Consider the following 22153-nt stretch of genomic DNA (forward strand, 5'->3'; position numbering starts at 1 on the left):
GGTCGTCCGCAAAGTATAATGTAAATAGGGAATCATCTCCCACTTTCAGTCCCATCGGTTTTACTGCTTTTGTCCACTTCTGTAAGGATTGGTCAAGGTATATTTTAAAGAGAGTGAAATAGACAACTTCCTTGTCGGAGGCCTTTTAAATTGTTAAAAGCCTCAGTGAAATTTTTGCCGTTTTTGATTCTGGTGTTAGTGGTCTCATATAACATACTTGACATAAAGTGTAGGCACTATACGTCCTATATAAATATGGTAAATAAACGTTGGTGGCTATTACCAGAGGCGTACGTCAGGGGACAGTGAATGGCTTCCCAAATTCTACACCAATGGAGGAATTGCCATTTTAGCCCAATTTTGCAATTCTACAATATTCTCTATGTAAATAACATATTCTTCACTCGTAACGATAAAGTCATTAGTTTTCGCGATATTTGAAGTTAAACTTGTAACGACACAGTTATTTTTATTAATGTATTGTGCCGCTTAATCTTAAACTTCAAATATCTCGAAAACTAATGATTTTATCGTTAATACGGAAGACTATATTATTCATTATTAACGATAAAATGATAATTTTTGGAGATATTTGAAATTAAAAAATGAATGTGTGTGTACTTTGTACGTACGTAATAAGTTATATATATATATATATATATATATATATATATATATATATATATATATATATATATATATATATATGTACAAATATATATATATATATATATAATATATCAAAAAATCACTATATATATATATATATATATATATATATATATAATGGATTTCTACGGCTGTCGCCGCCTCTCCATACCCAGCTTCCAATTTTTTCTATCGTAACACGTATCTTCATCTAATTGCCTCGAATCCATTGCGTCCTGAATATTGTCCCTCCAGCTTCTCCGTGGTCGTCCCCTTCTTCTTCTCTCCGGTGGAACCCACTCTAATATTTTTTTCGGCCAGCGAGTCTCATTCATTCTTTTAACGTGCCCGAACCATGTCAGCTGTCTCTTTTCAATATCGTCCATTATAGTTTTTTCCACCTTCATACGTTCTCTAATTGTTTCATTTCTTACATGTTCTAATCTGGAAACCTGACAACTTCTCCTCAAGAAGTCCATTTCTGTACTAAGTAGCTTCTTTTTATTTCTTGCACTTATGTCCCAAACTTCTGCATCGTAGATTGTAGCGCTCTTCATTATACTTTCATATATTCTTTTCTTTGTTTCCTTCCTGATATCTTTGTCCCATAAAATTGAATTGAGGGATCTAGTGATGCTTCTACCTTTATTGATCCTGTGTTATATTTCATCTTCAATATTTCCTCGTTTGTTAAATATAGCTCCCAAATATTTGCATTGTTTCACACCAACAATATGTCCTTGTTCCAATGGTAGGTTTTCAATGTCTTCGTTTCCCACTATGAAGTATTCTGACTTATCCATATTTATTACTAATCCTGCCTGTTGGTAATGCTCATTTAGCTTCCGTATCATATAGCTTAAGTCATCTTGATCTTGGGCTATTACAACTTGGTCGTCCGCAAAGTATAATGTAAATAGGGAGTCATCTCCCACTTTCAGTCCCATCGGTTTTACTGCTTTTGTCCACCTCTGTAAGGATTGGTCAAGGTATATTTTAAAGAGAGTGGGAGATAGACAACATCCTTGTCGGATGCCTTTTGAAGTATTAAATGCCTCAGTGAAATTTTTGCCGTTTTTGATTCTGGTGTTAGTAGTCTCATACAACATTCTAGTTGCTTGTATGAGTTTTCCATCGATACCGATGTCTTTCATTGAATTCCATAGTTCTCTAATGGGGACACTATCATAGGCTTTTTCTAGGTCGATAAGAGCGATGTGGGTTTCCTGATTTCTTTGTATTCTTTTTTCTAGTGCTATTTTTAAAGTGAAGAGATTGTCTACCGTTGAACGTCCCGCACGAAAACCAGCTTGTTCTTCAGCTTGATTTCCTTGAATTTCTTGTTCTATTTCATTTCTTAATAGCCTCGAGTATAATCTTCCAATGGTGCTGATGACTGCAATTCCCCTATAGTTTTTGGGGTTATTTTTAGGTCCCTTTTGTGTATGGGAGTAATATGTGATGTTAGCCATTCATCTGGTACTTTTTCTCCATTCAGGCATCTTTCGAAAAGATTTTTAAGCATATCCCATAAGGGAAGAAGTTATACTTCTATTATATGATTTCAACTAAATAAATATACTTTAAACAGTTTATTTTAATATTATTTAAATATTAAACTAATTTTAATGCTTACCACTAGCCAAAAAAAAATAGGAATGGTCCGGATTTGAACCCAAGACCTCTCGATCTGTAGCCGAATGCTCTACCAATAACAATATGAGCTCTCTGTTTATATAGTTTCTCGGACATAATGACAATTCACGGTAACAAACAGATGAAGTGAAGTATAATAAATATAAAAATGTTTTTAATACTTATCTTACTCCCGAGGAAGACAAATCCAAAGATACAAAAGTTATAATAAAGATATTTACTAAACACACTAGTGTATTCTTTTTACACCTTTTTTGCACTGATATATAAATAACTTGAAAGATTTAGCAACTAACGCCATACTGTCTGTGTGCGCATGCGCGCAGAATAATAAAAATTCACTGCCAATCGCGCCTAAAGAAGTATAACTTCAATTATCCGCTACAATACATTAATCAAAATAACTGTGCCGTTACATGGTTAACTTCAAATACCTCGAAAACTAAAGATATTATCGTTACAAGTAAAGAGTATGTTATTTACCAAGAGAATATTGGTGAATCGAATAATTGCACTAAAATTGCAATTTCGTTAGTGGCGTAGAATTTGGAAAGGGTCAACCATGCACTCTCCCCTATCGTACGACTCTGGTAATAGCCAGAAGCGTTTATTTAACATAATTTCATAGGGTGCATAATGCCTACACTTTCTGCCAAGTATAAAAAGTGTACGTTGAATAGTTTTAAAATACTGAGCAAAAATAATTTTTAAACTTTTAAATAAAACACCTTGTAACTCAGTAATTTTGGTTAAATATTAATATTTTAAGGTCTAGAACATTCAACTCAATGATTGGATATTCTAAATACGAAACACCATGTATATGATTAGGTTAATAGCATTGATGTTGGAATACAAATGCATCTTAATTGCTTTTTTAAATACGGATGACCAAAAATCCTACAAAAGACCACCATATCTCAGCCACTCTTTCGTTCAAAGTAAACGATCTGTTTTCCACATTCATGCAAAATCGAATTTTTCTAGCCATTGATTTCGTAATAGCGATTCAAAATTAACGCTACGTAAGAAATAAGTGAGCTCAGAAAAGTTTTATCTGTTTCGAAGCGACAGAATTCGGATTTGATGCCTTTTATTGGGTTTTTAATTGCCATATTGACTCCAGTAAGAGCCTAAAAAGCCTCCATTAAATTCTGGCAGGCAGCGATGCGGGAAATATTTTTTAGACATAATGTCACGGAGGAATGCACCCAGTCATCTTCTGGCCGAGTACGACACTAGGCTAGAAGACACCAGGGTAGTGCCGGATTAACCGTATTCCTGCTAAAACGTTAACCACTGCTCCAGTGTAGTAGTCTTACCACTCAATAATAAACTAAAATCCATACATAACTTAGATTAAAATAGCTATATTAAATTAACGGAAACTTACAACTAGCCATACCTACCTATTACCATGACTTAGATAAAATTAGATCAAAAAATGCCTATTACCAAAAAAAATTAAAAAAATCTCGTGAGATCATAACATAATTTTGGTACCTACCAATTCCTGCCTCTCGAGAAAACAAAAGTAACAAGATATCAGATCTTTGGTTTGGTTCAATTTCCTTTTCTGTCCTCCTGCTCCTTCTTCTTTAGCAACCCAGAGATCAGACAGTGTACCTCTCTCCATTATTTCTCTCTTCTTATCATCACATGTACCATGTTTCTTTCATCCAGAATGAAAACCCATTTACCTCTCGAAGTCTCCCCTCGCATTTGCCCACATCTGGCAGATGAAAAGATGGGCGGAAACGTCCGGTACCCCACAGATAGTACAGAGTACAGACCGCCGAGGCACATATTCCTATCCTATTTGTCTAGGTACCAAAGTGTCATGCCCGCTCAGAAGCTGCGTCAGGAAGTAGTCCAGTTTTTTTGAAATTGCATTCCCACCACCGCTTCATATCGAGAATAAATTCCTTCGTCCACCTTGCCTTTCCACTACCACTCGCCCATTCCCTCTGCCACTTATCTATCGTTTGCTTCATCTACTTCATCCACCCTCCTCGAATACACCCTCGCTCCTCTTTACATAACAATACGATCGGGATCACCGCTCCAATAAGATAGAGACCCTTGTTTGAGGCCGTCCTATAGGCACGAGATACTCTGATCGTTCTATAGGCACGCTATGCTAAACGGGGGTAACGTAGGTCACCACCGACTGGAAAATTCCATTTAGCACCCTTCTTTTGGTGCTATCAGGGCCTCCAATATTCGACATTATGCATACCAACACCTCCAGACTTCGGTTCACCATTTCCACCGTCTTTTGGACATGTCATAATCTCAGTCCTTTCGATAGCCAGACTTCGAGGTACTTAACCGATTTAACCGGTGCAACCTCCACCCCTTCCACTGTAGAGCGAAGAGAGGTTTTGTCCCGGCTCCCTTTGAGAACTACCACCTTAGTTTTCTGAGGTACCAGCTGTAGATCGTTCTCTCTGATTCACCTACTAATACGACGCAGGACTGTGTTAGCCGGATTACCCATGTCCGTTTTCTGACTCTGACTATCAATAGTGCTCCCCGTTTTAAGACACTTTGGAAAACACTGGTTTTTATTTATTCACAATTTTTTCTTATGTGGCATTTCTTCTTTATAGTAATAAGAAAGCCCAAAATTATATAAATGATGTTAATCGCATTAACGTTGGAACACAAATGTATCTTAATTGCTTCTATAAATACGGATGACCAAAAGTCCTACAAAAGACCATCGTATCTCAGCCACTCCTTCGTTTAAAGTAAACGTTCTGTTTTTCACATTCATACAAAATCGAATTTTCTGAGCAATAGCGATTCAAAATTAAAGCTATGTAAGAAATAAGTGAAATCAGAAAAGTTTTATCTGCTCCTTTCACTTAATATGCCTATCCGTGACGGATGTTGGCGATCATCATGGCAATCTTTAATTTATCTAAAGCAACGCGGAAAAGCATAATAAAATAGCTATATTATATTCAGTAAAAATTACAACTAGACATACCTATCACCATTAATTAGATAAAATAAGATAAAAAAATTAATAAAAAAAATTGGTATTTACAGGTTCCTGCCTCTTGAGAAAAAAAAAGAAACGAGATTTCAGATCCTTGGTTCAATTTTGGGTTTTGTACTCTGTACTCTGTGCTTTCTGGGCCTCCAATGTTCGACTTTAGCCATACCAACACGTCCAGACTTTGGTTCACCTTCTCCATCGTCTTTTGGACATGTACCTAATCCAAATCTCACTCCTTCCGACAGCCAGACTCTGAGGTACTTAACCGATTTAACTGGTGCAACCTCCATTCCTTCCACTATAAAGCGAAGAGAGGATTTGTCCCGGCTCCCTTTGAGAACTGCCACCTTAGTTTTCTGAGATGCCAGCCGTAAAACTATGATTCACCTACTAATACGACGCAAGGCTGTGTTAGCCGGATTAACCATGTCCGATTTCTAACTCTGACGATCAAAAACGGTCCCCGATCTAAACAAAGTTTGGAAAACACTGGTTTAGAGTGAAGTTTATTTTTTCACAATTTTTGCTTATGCGGCGTTTCTTCTTTATATTAATACAAAAGACCAAAATTACATAAATGATGTTAATCGCATTAACGTTGGAACACAAATTAATGTATCTTAATTGCTTCTATAAATACGGATGACCAAAAGTCCTACAAAAGACCATCGTATCTCAGCCACTCTTTCGTTTAAAGTAAACGTTCTGTTTTCCACATTCATGCAAAATCGAATTTTCCGAACCATTGATTTCGTAATAGCGATTGAAAATTAACGCTATGTAAGAAATAAGTGAAATCAGAAAAGTTTTATCTGCTCCGAAGCGAACGGAATTCGGATTTGATGCCTTTTATTGGGTTTAGATTGATTTTTATCGCCTTCTTGAATTTATTTTCGATAGAGGAACAGACAATCCTTTGGAATTTTACGCTTTAGTTTGTTTTGTTAAGTGCTTTAAGATTTTACAACGGAATAAAAATGTATTATCGAAGGCAATAAACGTTTATCACGATTTTTAGCGGATGCTGTTTATACCCTCTTTTATGGATATTCTTTTCTTTTGATCTTTGGATATATACATATATAGGGTAGTGAAAAATTATGGAAACACGGTAATTTATCGAAAACCGCTAGAATGCTTGTTATAGATTTTGGTGGGTAAGAGTCTTCTAATGCGGCCGATATTATAGTGGTAATTACATTGTTGTCAAATCTTCCGTTTTTCTGGAAATCTAATGAACTTTCTTATTTCAAATAGGACAGGCTGTATATTTTTTGTGTTTTGAAGAAATACTGATTATTTTTGATGTTTTATTCCCTATACCTAAATGCTATAATTTCGGAGTTATTGCTACTTTTATTAAAAGAAATATTAAACAAATTATAAAAATCAATTTTTTGAGCCCGGTTAAACATTATTTTAGATTCTTTGGATCATTGGAAGCATTAATCATCCTAATTTTTCTCCAAAGTTAATAGTTTTCAAGTTATAAAAAATTGAAAACTGAAAAAAAAAACGAAAAATAACGATTAACAAGGTTCAAAAACACAAGAAAAAAAAATAATTTTTTGAAATGACGAAGTACCTAAATTCAAGATCTAACCCTCTTCAATGATCTCCCTACAAAAATTTTTGGTACGTTTTATTCTCAAACATTGTTTTTTTTTAATTGTTAATGAAACGCATATGAGAGAACGGGCGATCGGGCTGCATTAACAACTAAAATACAATGTTTTTAAATAAAATAAGCTTAAATTGCTTATCGGTAGCTCATAAAATAAGGTTTGATCTTTAATTCAGGCACTTTTTGTTTCAAAAAAAGTATTTTTTTACTTGTTTTTTTGAACCTAAAAATCGTCATTTTCGATTTTTTTCAGTTTTTAATTGTTTATGACTCGGAAACAATTAACTTTGGAGGAAAAGTACAAAAGACCTTTTTTGTTCCCAATGATCCAAAGAACCTAAAATAATGTCTCCTTGGGCCGAAAAAATTGATTTTTATAATTTGTTTAAATTTTTTTTTAATAAATGTAGCAATAACTCCGAAATTAAGGCATATGGGTAAAGGGAATGTAACATGAAAAATAATCAGTATTTTTTAAGAACTTCAAAACGGCAAAAATATACAGGTGTTCCATTTGAAATAAGAAAGTTCATTAGATTTCCATAAAAACCGAAGATTTGACAGCAATGTAATTACCACTATAATATCGGCCGCATTAGAAGCCAATAACAAAACCTGAAATTTGGGCAGTTCTCAATGAAGTTTCAGTTTCTTTTGGTTTACTAACTTTAATAATTTTTCACAATGTTAATTACACTGACTTATTTTATACTTAATACAATTTTAAATGAAGAACTAAAATTTCATTGACAAACTGTCCAAATATATTTCTAAACAATTTAGGAGTGATTTAAAAAAAATACTCCGGTTTTATAGGTCGTACAATAAATTTTTTTTTAAATACTTAGGTATAGTCGGTTCGCTAAACTCAGACACAACTGGCTAGTGATTTTAGTAAGTAATTATAAAATAATTACTAAAATTTTGGCAAAATTGGCCAAAAACAAAAAATTACCTACTAAAATCACTGAGTTTAGCGAACCTACTATATGTGATTTTCGTAACCTTTTAGATGGTGCATTTTGTTTTTTGTCTATATATTGACAAAGCACCTGTACAGCCATTTAAAAACTATCTTTCTTCTTCTCAAATGGTATAAACAAATAGAATTTTGTAAAAACTAGTCGGCCGATCGGGCCTATCTTTTGCACTCATAGTAACTACAATAAGACATTTTGAAAAAATGTGATTTATAGTTATTAAGGTACCAAGGATAATAACGCTTGAGGTCAATGGCGTATATACCGAGGGCCTTTGGCCCGAGGGATATACGTTGACCGAAAGCGTTATTATATACAGTATGTCCCTCTAAGTTTTATCCATATGGAAAACTTTTTTTATTATTAATTTTACGAAAAAAAGTTATTCTTTATAAAAAGCTCTGCATTATCCAAAACCTAAGATTTAACCATCTTATATCAAATTTTTTTAATATTATATGAGGTATGTCAAAAAGTTTGAATTTCACTCAAGAGTAAAGTAGCTTTATTTTTCACAATATTGAAAATTGCTGTTATGAAAAGTTGTTTGGAATTAAAAACTATATTCTAGTATGCAATTACACCCATCTAATTGAAATTTTTTTTGAAAAATTATGGATAATTAACATTTTTAGTTATTTCAATTCAGATAACTCTTTTATTATTAATTTTACGAAAAAAGTCATTCTTAATAAAAAGTTCTGCATGGTCTAAAATCTAAAATACAACCATCTATGTCAAATTTTATCAATTTTATACGAGGTATGTCAAAAAATATGAATTTCGCTCAAGAGTAAAATACGTTTATTTTTCATCACATGGAAAATTTTTATTATGAAAAGTTATTTAGAATTAATAGAAAAAGACTGTTTGACTTGTACACACTTCTATATAAATCTAAACGGGAACTGGTGTATGTTTTCAAAAGACTGATAGTGTGTAAATTAATTTATTAAATCAGCTAAGTACTTTCAGCATATTAATGCCATCATCAGAGCTATCCTATAAAAAGACTAAGTTGAAAAATCTTATTCATAAAAAATTATAAAGTGAAACTTACGTCTTATAGGTGTAAAAACCTCAAAAGAAGAGAAAACTTCGAACAAACACATTCTATATTTTAAAAATTAACCCAGGGATATAACCACTGGTTAGGGTAAAAAACCCTTAAATGTTAAAAATCACATTTAATGTGTTTTTTTTACAAAATGGCCACCATTCGTACAAAGAACAGCTGTTACTGACAATATTCAAAACGACAGCCTGCTGACGGAAACAATAGTTCCTAGCGACATCTGTGTTATTAAAATTATTTAAAATTTTTTGAAAATGACTAAGTTGTCATATGTAGTTAACTAATTGGTATGACGTTAAAGTTAATATGAAAAACTAAAGTTAAATTTAAATGACAATTGTTAAGTTTAAATTAAAGTTAAATGTGAAAATAATCAAATTATCAAAGTATTATTAATTATTAAAAAAACCAAACAACCAGTCAGTTCTGACCAAATATAGAAGAGAGATAGATGAAAACCAAGGAGAAGCACCGTGGGACAAGCTAAGAGTTCCAAAACTGTTTGAAAACAATATTATTATTAAAAAAGCCAAATCGAAAATATTTAATTTAATTGTAATCAATGAAAGAAAATTCAAATATGTTATAAAGTAATGTTCAAAAAACTAGAGCAATTGTTGGGCATGCTGAATATAACAGTATTAAAGAAACTTCTTAAAGATTGGATCAAATTTACAATTTAATTGAACCTGGGTGTTAACACAATTTTGAGGATTTCTTTTTAATTCCCTGCTAATTTCTAAGTCTTCTAATAAATTCATTTTTGTATAGTTGTTAATGGGTATACTATGTAGAATCCTACTATCTCTTTGGGGACTGAAGTTATGTTTAGAAGCATGTAAGTGATTGCCAAAACTAGATTTGTCAATCTTAGACAAATGTTCTTTGATGCGTGTTTCCAAAGGTCGCATAGTTCTCCCCACATAGGTAACAGGGCAGTCTCCACAGGACAATTTGTATATACCACTTTTTGATGTTTTTCCAATTTTATCTTTGGTGTGAGAAAAAATAGATTTGATATTTTCCTTACATTTGAATGATAGTTTAAGGTTGGGGATGTTATTTAGGATTTTGGCTATATTATCTGAAGGATAACCTATGTATGATATTGATCTATACATAACTGCTGTAGTGGAATTATTAAGAACAGGATTGTAAGCTAGGGATCTATTCCTTTTACTCCTTAATTTGTTGAGGATGTTATCAACTAAAGTAGGGGAGTAACCATTACTATATGCAAGTTGTTTGATAATATCTAATTCTGAATTGAAATTAGTATCTGATAATGGTAGACTAAGTAAACGATGGATGTAGCAATAAAAGGAAGCCATCTTCTGTTGAAAGGGATGGTTAGAAGATCTAGGGATGGTATGGTCAGTCTGAGTAGGTTTTCTAAAGACTGAAAAAATTAATTTACTGTCCATCCTAGTTAAAGTAAGGTCTAGAAAATTTATAGACTTGTTGGACTCGGTTTCTAGAGTGAAATTTATAGCTGGATGTAAATTGTTGAGCAAATAAAGAATATTTTCAGCATCTGTAGAATTGCCATCTATAATAGCCAATACATCATCAACATACCTGAACCAGTATAAGATTTTTTGGAAAGAGTTTTGGTTCGAAGAATTATTATCAAATATGTTAACCTCGAGGTTGTTAAGAAACAAATCTGCTAGCAAAGGTGATAAAGGATTCCCCATTGCCAAGCCTTGTGCTTGTCTATAAATAATATCGTTAAAGGTGAAGAAATCTTGCGATAAACAAAATTTAAGTAAATCCAACAAGTGAGGAATTGAAACTCTATTAATATTACTTTTAATAAGTAAATCCTCCACTAAAGGAATGGTTTCATCTCTAGGTACATTAGTAAACAAATTACTTACATCAAAAGAAACTAGAAAGAAGTCTCTAGGTAAGTTTAAAACTGACAGCTTATTTACTAAATCGGTAGAATTTTTGACAGAATAAGAAGGTTGTAAAGTTATTGTAGATTGTAAAATGGAATTAATGAATTTAGACAATGTAACAACTGGTGTGTTGTAAAAGCTAACCACTGGTCTCATAGGAACATTCGGTTTGTGAATTTTTGGTAAACCATATAGTCTAGGTATTTGAGGATTTGACAAAATGAAGGTTTTTTCTTTCGTTTTATGTAATTGTAGGAAATCTTTATGTTTAGATAAGGTATTTTTTAGGTTAGTGATTAATTTATTTAGAGGATTTCTATCTAAAATGTCAAAGTTGTTATTTCTTAAAAACTCTTCAGTTTTCTGAACATAATCACTATGATGCATGATGATGAGGCAGTTGCCTTTGTCATTTTCGAAAAATTTTAAATAATTTTAATAACACAGATGTCGCTAGGAACTATTGTTTCCGTCAGCAGGCTGTCGTTTTGAATATTGTCAGTAACAGCTGTTCTTTGTACGAATGGTGGCCATTTTGTAAAAAAAAACACATTAAATGTGATTTTTAACATTTAAGGGTTTTTTACCCTAACCAGTGGTTATATCCCTGGGTTAATTTTTAAAATATAGAATGTGTTTGTTCGAAGTTTTCTCTTCTTTTGAGGTTTTTACACCTATAAGACGTAAGTTTCACTTTATAATTTTTTATGAATAAGATTTTTCAACTTAGTCTTTTTATAGGATAGCTCTGATGATGGCATTAATATGCTGAAAGTACTTAGCTGATTTAATAAATTAATTTACACACTATCAGTCTTTTGAAAACATACACCAGTTCCCGTTTAGATTTATATAGAAGTGTGTACAAGTCAAACAGTCTTTTTCTATTCATTATCTACAGTATGGTAGTTGACTTTAGTAAATACCTAAGACTGTCAAAGAAGAGAGAGTTGCTGAACATCGACATTTGGTTCATCCACAAATGCATTAAATTCAAAGTTACACCAACTTTTGCAAAATGTAAGGTACCTTCCACTGCTACTCTTAATTTTAAGTCACAAATAGAAAGGAAATTTCTTCAAAAAGAACTTTGTAAACATCATGCTCATTTAGATAAGATTAATGTTCAGCTTAAAATACTTTATGACAACATTGTAAGAGAGGTTCCGTTTGATAATTTCAGAGATTCCATAGCCAATCATTTAGATAATTTAGAGTACATAAAACAGTCCAAATTCAATAGAGTAAATAACAAGCTTCACAATTTGATAAAAAAGAAAAATAATCTCAACAGTAATAGTCAAAACACTAATAGATTGATGGGTTCCTTTAAGTTTAGATTTCACAAACGTACAGTTAACTTGTCAACTTGCTCTTTCACTAATAAAGAACTTGATTTTCTGTCCAATGGGTTAAAATTCTCTACTCTAGTACCTTTTAACAATAAAATGGTTGAGGAATTTTCAGTTGACATTGATACCGTAATAGAAAGCTTACCTTTAGACAACATTTCTAAAACTAACTTAAAAAGCAATTGTTTTCTTTCTTTACAAAAAGATCTGATCAAATTTAATAACAATGTTAATAACATTAAAACCAAATGTTTTAAACAACTCCATTTGATTAGACAATTATCCTTCAAACTGAAAAGTAATAACCTCATCATAACTAAAGCTGACAAAGGCAACTGCCTCATCATCATGCATCATAGTGATTATGTTCAGAAAACTGAAGAGTTTTTAAGAAATAACAACTTTGACATTTTAGATAGAAATCCTCTAAATAAATTAATCACTAACCTAAAAAATACCTTATCTAAACATAAAGATTTCCTACAATTACATAAAACGAAAGAAAAAACCTTCATTTTGTCAAATCCTCAAATACCTAGACTATATGGTTTACCAAAAATTCACAAACCGAATGTTCCTATGAGACCAGTGGTTAGCTTTTACAACACACCAGTTGTTACATTGTCTAAATTCATTAATTCCATTTTACAATCTACAATAACTTTACAACCTTCTTATTCTGTCAAAAATTCTACCGATTTAGTAAATAAGCTGTCAGTTTTAAACTTACCTAGAGACTTCTTTCTAGTTTCTTTTGATGTAAGTAATTTGTTTACTAATGTACCTAGAGATGAAACCATTCCTTTAGTGGAGGATTTACTTATTAAAAGTAATATTAATAGAGTTTCAATTCCTCACTTGTTGGATTTACTTAAATTTTGTTTATCGCAAGATTTCTTCACCTTTAACGATATTATTTATAGACAAGCACAAGGCTTGGCAATGGGGAATCCTTTATCACCTTTGCTAGCAGATTTGTTTCTTAACAACCTCGAGGTTAACATATTTGATAATAATTCTTCGAACCAAAACTCTTTCCAAAAAATCTTATACTGGTTCAGGTATGTTGATGATGTATTGGCTATTATAGATGGCAATTCTACAGATGCTGAAAATATTCTTTATTTGCTCAACAATTTACATCCAGCTATAAATTTCACTCTAGAAACCGAGTCCAACAAGTCTATAAATTTTCTAGACCTTACTTTAACTAGGATGGACAGTAAATTAATTTTTTCAGTCTTTAGAAAACCTACTCAGACTGACCATACCATCCCTAGATCTTCTAACCATCCCTTTCAACAGAAGATGGCTTCCTTTTATTGCTACATCCATCGTTTACTTAGTCTACCATTATCAGATACTAATTTCAATTCAGAATTAGATATTATCAAACAACTTGCATATAGTAATGGTTACTCCCCTACTTTAGTTGATAACATCCTCAACAAATTAAGGAGTAAAAGGAATAGATCCCTAGCTTACAATCCTGTTCTTAATAATTCCACTACAGCAGTTATGTATAGATCAATATCATACATAGGTTATCCTTCAGATAATATAGCCAAAATCCTAAATAACATCCCCAACCTTAAACTATCATTCAAATGTAAGGAAAATATCAAATCTATTTTTTCTCACACCAAAGATAAAATTGGAAAAACATCAAAAAGTGGTATATACAAATTGTCCTGTGGAGACTGCCCTGTTACCTATGTGGGGAGAACTATGCGACCTTTGGAAACACGCATCAAAGAACATTTGTCTAAGATTGACAAATCTAGTTTTGGCAATCACTTACATGCTTCTAAACATAACTTCAGTCCCCAAAGAGATAGTAGGATTCTACATAGTATACCCATTAACAACTATACAAAAATGAATTTATTAGAAGACTTAGAAATTAGCAGGGAATTAAAAAGAAATCCTCAAAATTGTGTTAACACCCAGGTTCAATTAAATTGTAAATTTGATCCAATCTTTAAGAAGTTTCTTTAATACTGTTATATTCAGCATGCCCAACAATTGCTCTAGTTTTTTGAACATTACTTTATAACATATTTGAATTTTCTTTCATTGATTACAATTAAATTAAATATTTTCGATTTGGCTTTTTTAATAATAATATTGTTTTCAAACAGTTTTGGAACTCTTAGCTTGTCCCACGGTGCTTCTCCTTGGTTTTCATCTATCTCTCTTCTATATTTGGTCAGAACTGACTGGTTGTTTGGTTTTTTTAATAATTAATAATACTTTGATAATTTGATTATTTTCACATTTAACTTTAATTTAAACTTAACAATTGTCATTTAAATTTAACTTTAGTTTTTCATATTAACTTTAACGTCATACCAATTAGTTAACTACATATGACAACTTAGTCATTTTCAAAAAATTTTAAATAATTTTAATAACTCAGATGTCGCTAGGAACTATTGTTTCCGTCAGCAGGCTGTCGTTTTGAATATTGTCAGTAACAGCTGTTCTTTGTACGAATGGTGGCCATTTTGTAAAAAAAAAACATTAAATGTGATTTTTAACATTTAAGGGTTTTTTACCCTAACCAGTGGTTATATCCCTGGGTTAATTTTTAAAATATAGAATGTGTTTGTTCGAAGTTTTCTCTTCTTTTGAGGTTTTTACACCTATAAGACGTAAGTTTCACTTTATAATTTTTTATGAATAAGATTTTTCAACTTAGTCTTTTTATAGGATAGCTCTGATGATGGCATTAATATGCTGAAAGTACTTAGCTGATTTAATAAATTAATTTACACACTATCAGTCTTTTGAAAACATACACCAGTTCCCGTTTAGATTTATTTAGAATTAAAACTATGTTTCAGTATGTAATCACATCCTTCTACTTAAAATATTCTGAACTATAAAGGTACTTTACTTTTGATCTAAATTTATCTTTTTTGACATACCTCGTATAAAATTGATAAAATTTGATATAAGATGGTTGTATTTTAGGTTTTAGACCATCCATAACTTTTTATTAGGAATCACTTTTTTCGTAAAATTAATAATAAAAGAGTTTTCAGAATTGAAATTACTGAAAATAATGTTAGTTATCCATAATTTAAAAAAAAATAATTAGAAGGTTGTAATTGCATACTAGAATATAGTTTTTAATTCCAAACAACTTTTCGTAATAGCAATTTTCAATATTGTGAAAAATAAAGCTACTTTACTCTTGAGTGAAATTCAAACTTTTTGACATACCTCGTATATTATTCACAAAATTTATTATCTAATGGTTGAATCTTGGGTTCTGGACCATGCAGAACTTTTTATAAAGAATAAGTTTTTTTCGTAAAATTAATAATAAAAAAGTGTTCCATATGGATACAACTTACAGGGACATACTGTATGTTTGCGCCAATATGAATATATATTGCATTTATTTTAATTCGGGAATGTCTTGGCAACACAGTTCTAAGTAAGCATAATCTTCTGTCCTTTATGTTAAGTCAGTCAGTCGTTAACAGACATACGGTCGGATCATATAGTACACTTTGACAATTTTAATTTGATTTTGTGTGTGTTTTCCGTGAGATAAATTGACGATACCAGACAACATATTTTCGGTAAGTTCCCTTCTTTTATCCCATCCTTCATTTTCCTTAATGCCACCGAAAATAGTGCTTCAACATTTAACAACACGAAGAAAATCTAAGAAAATCTCGGTAAGTTATTATTATTAAATTTTTTTTCCATTTGGTTTTCCTAAAAGCCAAAACATAATTGGTCCTTCGAGCCGGATATTCAGCGTAGGTTTACAGTTTGCTTTGCTTAGTTTTGTATTATTAAATAATAATATTCTTATTTAGAAACAAATTGTTCGGTAAAATTTAATGTCGGCACGTATCGGAAAAAAAAAAAACTCTGTGATAACTTTTTGCTGATTTTGTATTTGTATCGTTTTTGTTTCTCGGAACAACTTGGGCTTCGGGCGTGAAAGAAGTTAGGTTTTTAAATATTTGCGGTGTTGTCAAACGTGAATATTTTTCGACTCAATCGGTTACGGAAAAATTCGGATGTATGAATAAAAATTATTTTGTAAACAAATACTAAATTTGATTCACGGTTCTAAACAAAATAAAGAGTTTGCATAATAACTGCCCGGAAGGCTTGTTTTTTAACAAATCTCTATAATTAATTAATTTTATTCAAAATTTATACTCAGACCTGGTTTGTTATATGCTACAGTTTTCTTAAAGTAGACTTTGTTTTTTTTCTGATTTTGCGGATTGATTTCAGTAACAATGACTACTTACGAAAGGCAATTTAAAATATTAACGGCTAAAAAAGAAACGCTTTATACAATCATTCAGACTTTATATGACTTATCGAAAAACTTAACTACGGATAACACCATTAAAAAATTCACAAACTTGTATCAGTCGATGGATTCGACAAGGACAGAAATTCTCAAAATTTTGGATGAAATCAACGCAGTCGGGTTTGACGTTGATGAAAACTATAAACCAGATTTTCAGGTGATGTCTGTTATTAACGAAATGTGTTGTGAAGCAAGGGCGGCTTATACAAAATTAAACCCAAGCACCAATATTGTAAATCCAACTTTACAGCAAAGTACACAACAACAGTGTAATGTACACAGTCTTTTGCCAAAAATCACTATTCCAGATTTCCACGGAGAACCAAAGGAATGGGAAACTTTTTATTCGATTTACAAACCATTGGTACACGATAATTTCCAGCTGACGGATGCAGATAAGGCTCGGCTTTTGGTTTCACATTTAAAGGGATCGGCCCTTAGTATTTGTGCGGGAATAGCTACTTCTGGGGATAATTATGACACGTTATGGAAAGCACTTTTAGAAAAATATCATAATAAAAGGTTGTTAGCAAACACTTATTTACAACAAATTTTTAATTTTAAATCCTTGCAATCGGAATCTGAAAAAAATCTAAACAGTTTTTTAGAAATCTTTGACGCCTCGGTTAATGCCTTAAAAAAGTTGGATGTCCCTGATTTAACGGATTTTATTTTACTTTATCATGCACTCTCAAAACTGGACAGGGAAACGGTAAAATCTTTTGAAAATCACATGCGCGGAACGGTTATTCCTACTTACACGGATTTAATTAAATTTGTTAAGGATCAAACAAAAATTTTGCATAATAGTGACTCACAAGAGGCTAGCTCCGGTGGCTATCATAAAAATAAAAATTTGAAATCATTTTTTGTAAGCCAGCATGAGAATAAAAACAATAACAGAATGCCTTTTTGTGTTTTATGTAAAAAATCGTCACATTTTTTGGGTAGGTGTGATAAATTTAAGGCTATGAATCCTACACAAAGGTACGATTTGGTAAAAAATAATAATTTATGCTTTCTGTGTTTTTCCCAGTCACATGGTGTAAGACAGTGCTTAAAAAGACCGTGTGCCCAGTGTGCCAAGAATCATCATTTTCTTTTATGCGCAGGAAAACCGGAAATAAGGGGTGCGAAGGAAAATAATCAAAATAATCAACCAAATTCTGGTGTCGGTATTCCAGAAACGGGTTCCAATAACCACAATTCGGGTTCAGTTAATTGTGCGTTTCAAAATTCTAGTTTTTTGAGTAGAAATTAGGAAAAAACGGTTCTATTAGCAACGGTAACGGTATGTGTGTTAAATAGTCCTTTACAAAATGCAACGGCGCGGTTTATTTTGGACAACGGTAGTCAGTGTAATCTTTTGACCACGGAATGTTGTAAAAAACTAGGTCTTAGATATACAAAAATTAATTCTTCGGTACAAGGTTTGGGACAAAACTCTCAGTCGGTAAGGGGAGTAACGGACATTATTATCGCTTCGCGTTTTGATCAGACTAAAAAATACGATGTTCAAGCTTTAGTTATTGATCATATTACAGATAAATTGCCAAAAACGAAATTAAATTTGCAAACTTTATCGGAATTTAAAAATTTACAATTAGCGGACGATAAGTTTTTTGAACCTAAATCAATCGATGGCATAATCGGTACGCAGTTTTTTCCTATTCTTTTCGGCGGTAATCGGATTTTGAGTTCTTCAGGTTTAGGGGCGGCTTTAGAAACAACGTTCGGGTATGTTATTATGGGTCAGGTGGATACGGAATATTCCACTCCCATAAATTTGCTCACTTTAAGGGAAGAAACATCGATTGAACAAATTTTGACAAAATTTTGGGAATTAGAGCAGGTTCCAAAACGGGAAATTCCGGATTTAGACGCTATAGAATGTGAAAATATTTATAAAACCACGGTTTCCAGGGATATATCGGGCCGGTTTACTGTTGCATTACCTTTTAAAAGTTCACCAAAAAATTTGGGAAATTCAAGGGTTTCGGCGGAAAATCGGTTAAAAACCTTGGAAAAACGGTTAACAAAATCGGATAGCTTGCGTGCGGATTACAATAAAATTATGCAGGATTTTTTGGATCAAGGATACTTAAAATTATTGGAAAAAGAAGATTGTGACTTATCCTATTATATTAGTCATCACCCTGTAATAAAATTAGAGAGTTTAAGTACACCTATACGTATCGTATTGGATGCATCTTGCCCTTCAGACAGTGATGTCTCCTTGAATGATTTATTGCATAGCAGGCCTAAACTGCAGGCGGACATATGCACTTTATTAATAAATTTTCGGCTTTTTCCAGTAGCATTGAGTTCAGATTTAAAAAAGATGTTTTTACAAATAAAATTAGTACAAGATCACTGGCGGTTTCAAAGAATATTATGGAGATTTGATCCAAACGAGGAAATAAAAACGTATGAATTTACGGTGGTTGCGTTCGGTTTAAGGTCGTCACCTTTTTTAGCGCTACGGACGGTTCAGCAATTGATAAATGAAGATGGCAAAGATTATCCTTTAGCTAAAAAATATATTTCTTCGGGGCTATATATGGATGATTTTTTAACGAGTGTTCCGGACGAAATTGAAGCTAAAGAATTATATAATCAATCGGTAAAGCTCTTCAAAGGTGGTTGTTTTGACTTAGTTAAATGGTCGACTAATTTGGACAATTTGTTATCAGAAATTCCGCTGGAAAAACGTTTACAAAATTCGGTTACATTTAAATCGGAGACTAAAGTTTTAGGGATGCAATGGGATCCGCAGAGGGATGTTTTGAACTATAGGTTAACCACCCCCGATAAAAATTGTACAAAACGTAAGATTTTATCTCTTACTGCAAAATGTTATGATCCTATTGGTCTGATTGCTCCATTTATTTTGCATTTAAAGTTAATGATCAGGGAGTTATGGCAACTAAAATTGGGTTGGGATGACTCACCCCCGGATACGATTAAAAAATCATGGGAAAAGGTATGCAATGAATGGCAAGATTTTTCAAAATTTGAGGTCCCTAGACATGTAGGAGCCATGAGGGATGTTCCGATTATGATTTTGGGGTTTGCGGATGCAAGTCAAGACGGTTACTGTGGGGTAGTTTATTTAAGGGTTGTAAATTCTAGCGGTGAAGTGAGTGTGAGACTGGTTGCTGCAAAATCGAGATGTGCACCTTTAAAAAAGACCATGACCATTCCGAAGCTAGAATTATGCGCGGCTTTGTTGTTATCATCTTTGCTGAAATTAATATTTGAAAATTATAGCAAACTTACTCATATTTCACAACTAGTTGCGTATTCTGATTCGACCACGGTGGTGAGTTGGTTAACTTCGGCAAATACCAAAGATATTTTTGTAGCTAATCGAGTGCAGCAAATTAAAGAAAACCTTCCTAATATTTCATGGCAACATATTGAAGGTAAAAATAATCCCGCGGACTGCTTGTCAAGAGGGTTGACACCCTCACAATTAATAAATCATGAACTTTGGTTACAAGGTCCTAGTTGGATAAAATTACGGGAATCGGACTGGCCTTCTTCAATATTAGAATCGGATATTTCGGAGGTTAAGGTTTTGGTTATTGAGGAGGAGAAGCAGGGTGAAAAAATTCATCCCTTACTTGAATTGGTTGAACGTCATTCTAGCTGGCATAAAATTTTACGGATTACGGTTCGGGTTTTAATGTTGTTAAAATTAATTCCTGTGCAAAAATTAATTACGGCTACTGCGCTAAGAACAGCAGAATGTTATTCAATTCAGTTAATTCAGTTAAAACATTTTGAAACTGAAATAAAAATGATAAAAGAAAACAAACAATGTAAAACACAGCTTAAGAAATTACGGCCATTTTTACAAGACGGTTTACTTATGGTGGGGGGACGACTTAATAATTCATCCCTTAGTTTTTCGGGAAAACATCCACTAATTTTACCGGGAAAAGAAACGTTAGTTGAACGGATTGTTGATTTTTATCATATAATTTATATGCATACGGGGGCATATTTGCTTGAAGCTTTATTGCGTCAAAAGTATTGGATTCTTGGGGCAAGAAATCTTATAAGAAATCGGGTTTTTAAATGCAATCGTTGTTTTAGAAATAAACCGAAAATTTTGACACCGCTCATGGCAGATTTACCGGTATCGAGGGTTACTGCTACTAAACCCTTTTTACACGTAGGGGTTGACTATTTTGTTGTTTATTAGCGGTTTGTTTAAGCACAAAAGCGGTTCATTTAGAATTGGTGAGTTCTTTAAGCACACCACATTTTATGCAAGCATTTAAAAGACTTTTAGCAAGAAGGGGCCCATGCAAGGTTTTGTATTCTGATCAGGGATCATCTTTTGTTTGTGCGAAAACGGTTTTAAGTGAAATTAATCGGTTTGCTAGTTCGGAAGAATATCAAAATGCACTGTTATGTGAATTAAATTTGAACGGTGTGGAATGGAAATTTATAAGTCCACAAAGTCCGAGTCACGGGGGTCTTTGGGAAAGTAATGTAAAGAGCGCTAAGTCGCATCTCTATAAGGTCATAGGGGATCAGTTGTTAACATATGAAGAGTTAAATACTCTATTAATTCAAATAGAGGCAATCTTAAATTCGAGACCTCTTTGTCGTCGACCAACTGATTCATCTCAAATATCGGTATTAACTCCATCACATTTTTTAAATTTAACACCGTTAGGAAGTTTGCCGGCCGACGATTTAACAGATTTAAATATAAACCGGTTAGATAGGTTCCAGTTAATCGATCGAATGGTGCAAGATTTCTGGAAAAGGTGGCGTTTGGAATATTTGACTACCTTACAAACTAGAGAAAAATTGAATATAGATTTGCCTAATGTTAAAATCGGAACGGTTGTTATTTTAAAGGTAGACAATGTACCTACACTTTGTTGGCCGTTGGCCATTGTTACTGAGGTTCATCCGGGTAAAGACGGAGTTGTTAGAAATGTTACTGTAAAAACTTCGAAAGGGACATTTACACGACCAGTTTTGAAGTTATGCCCTCTTCCGAATCAATAAATTTACAGTAATATCTTTTGTATATAGTTATAGGTATTTTTCATTAGAATTTATTTATTTTTTCGATTATTTTTTTTTTGAGTTACGGTAATTAACTCTGAAAATTTTGGTATATTAATTTATGCCTGGTCCTTTGAGTATTTATTTGGAACTAGTTTTTTTTATTGTGTTTTCGGCACAAATTGCATACAGATTTGGCTGAAAAATGGGTTTTTCAGGGCGGGGGCTATGTTTGCGCCAATATGAATATATATTTCATTTATTTTAATTCGGGAATGTCTTGGCAACACAGTTCTAAGTAAGCATAATCTTCTGTCCTTTATGTTAAGTCAGTCAGTCGTTAACAGACATACGGTCGGAACATATAGTACACTTTGACAATTTTAATTTGATTTTGTGTGTGTTTTCCGTGAGACAAATTGACGATACCAGACAACATATTTTCGGTAAGTTCCCTTCTTTTATCCCATCCTTCATTTTCCTTAATGCCACCGAAAATAGTGCTTCAACATTTAACAACACGAAGAA

General features: G+C 32.6%; 1 protein-coding gene across 1 annotated transcript; it reads left to right on the forward strand.

Annotated features, from left to right (window-relative positions):
- The first annotated feature begins 11318 nt into the window (after positions 1 to 11318).
- LOC126885210 (uncharacterized) lies at positions 11319 to 14393 on the forward strand. Its single transcript, XM_050651662.1, has 2 exons — positions 11319 to 11577; positions 11636 to 14393. Exon 2 carries the CDS (start codon positions 11797 to 11799, stop codon positions 14242 to 14244), a length of 2448 nt encoding a protein of 815 aa, XP_050507619.1. The 5' UTR covers positions 11319 to 11577; positions 11636 to 11796; the 3' UTR covers positions 14245 to 14393.
- Positions 14394 to 22153: the final 7760 nt, after the last annotated feature.

This window comes from Diabrotica virgifera, chromosome 5 (genome assembly GCF_917563875.1).
Source record: "Diabrotica virgifera virgifera chromosome 5, PGI_DIABVI_V3a".
Taxonomy (NCBI): Eukaryota; Metazoa; Arthropoda; class Insecta; order Coleoptera; family Chrysomelidae; genus Diabrotica; species Diabrotica virgifera.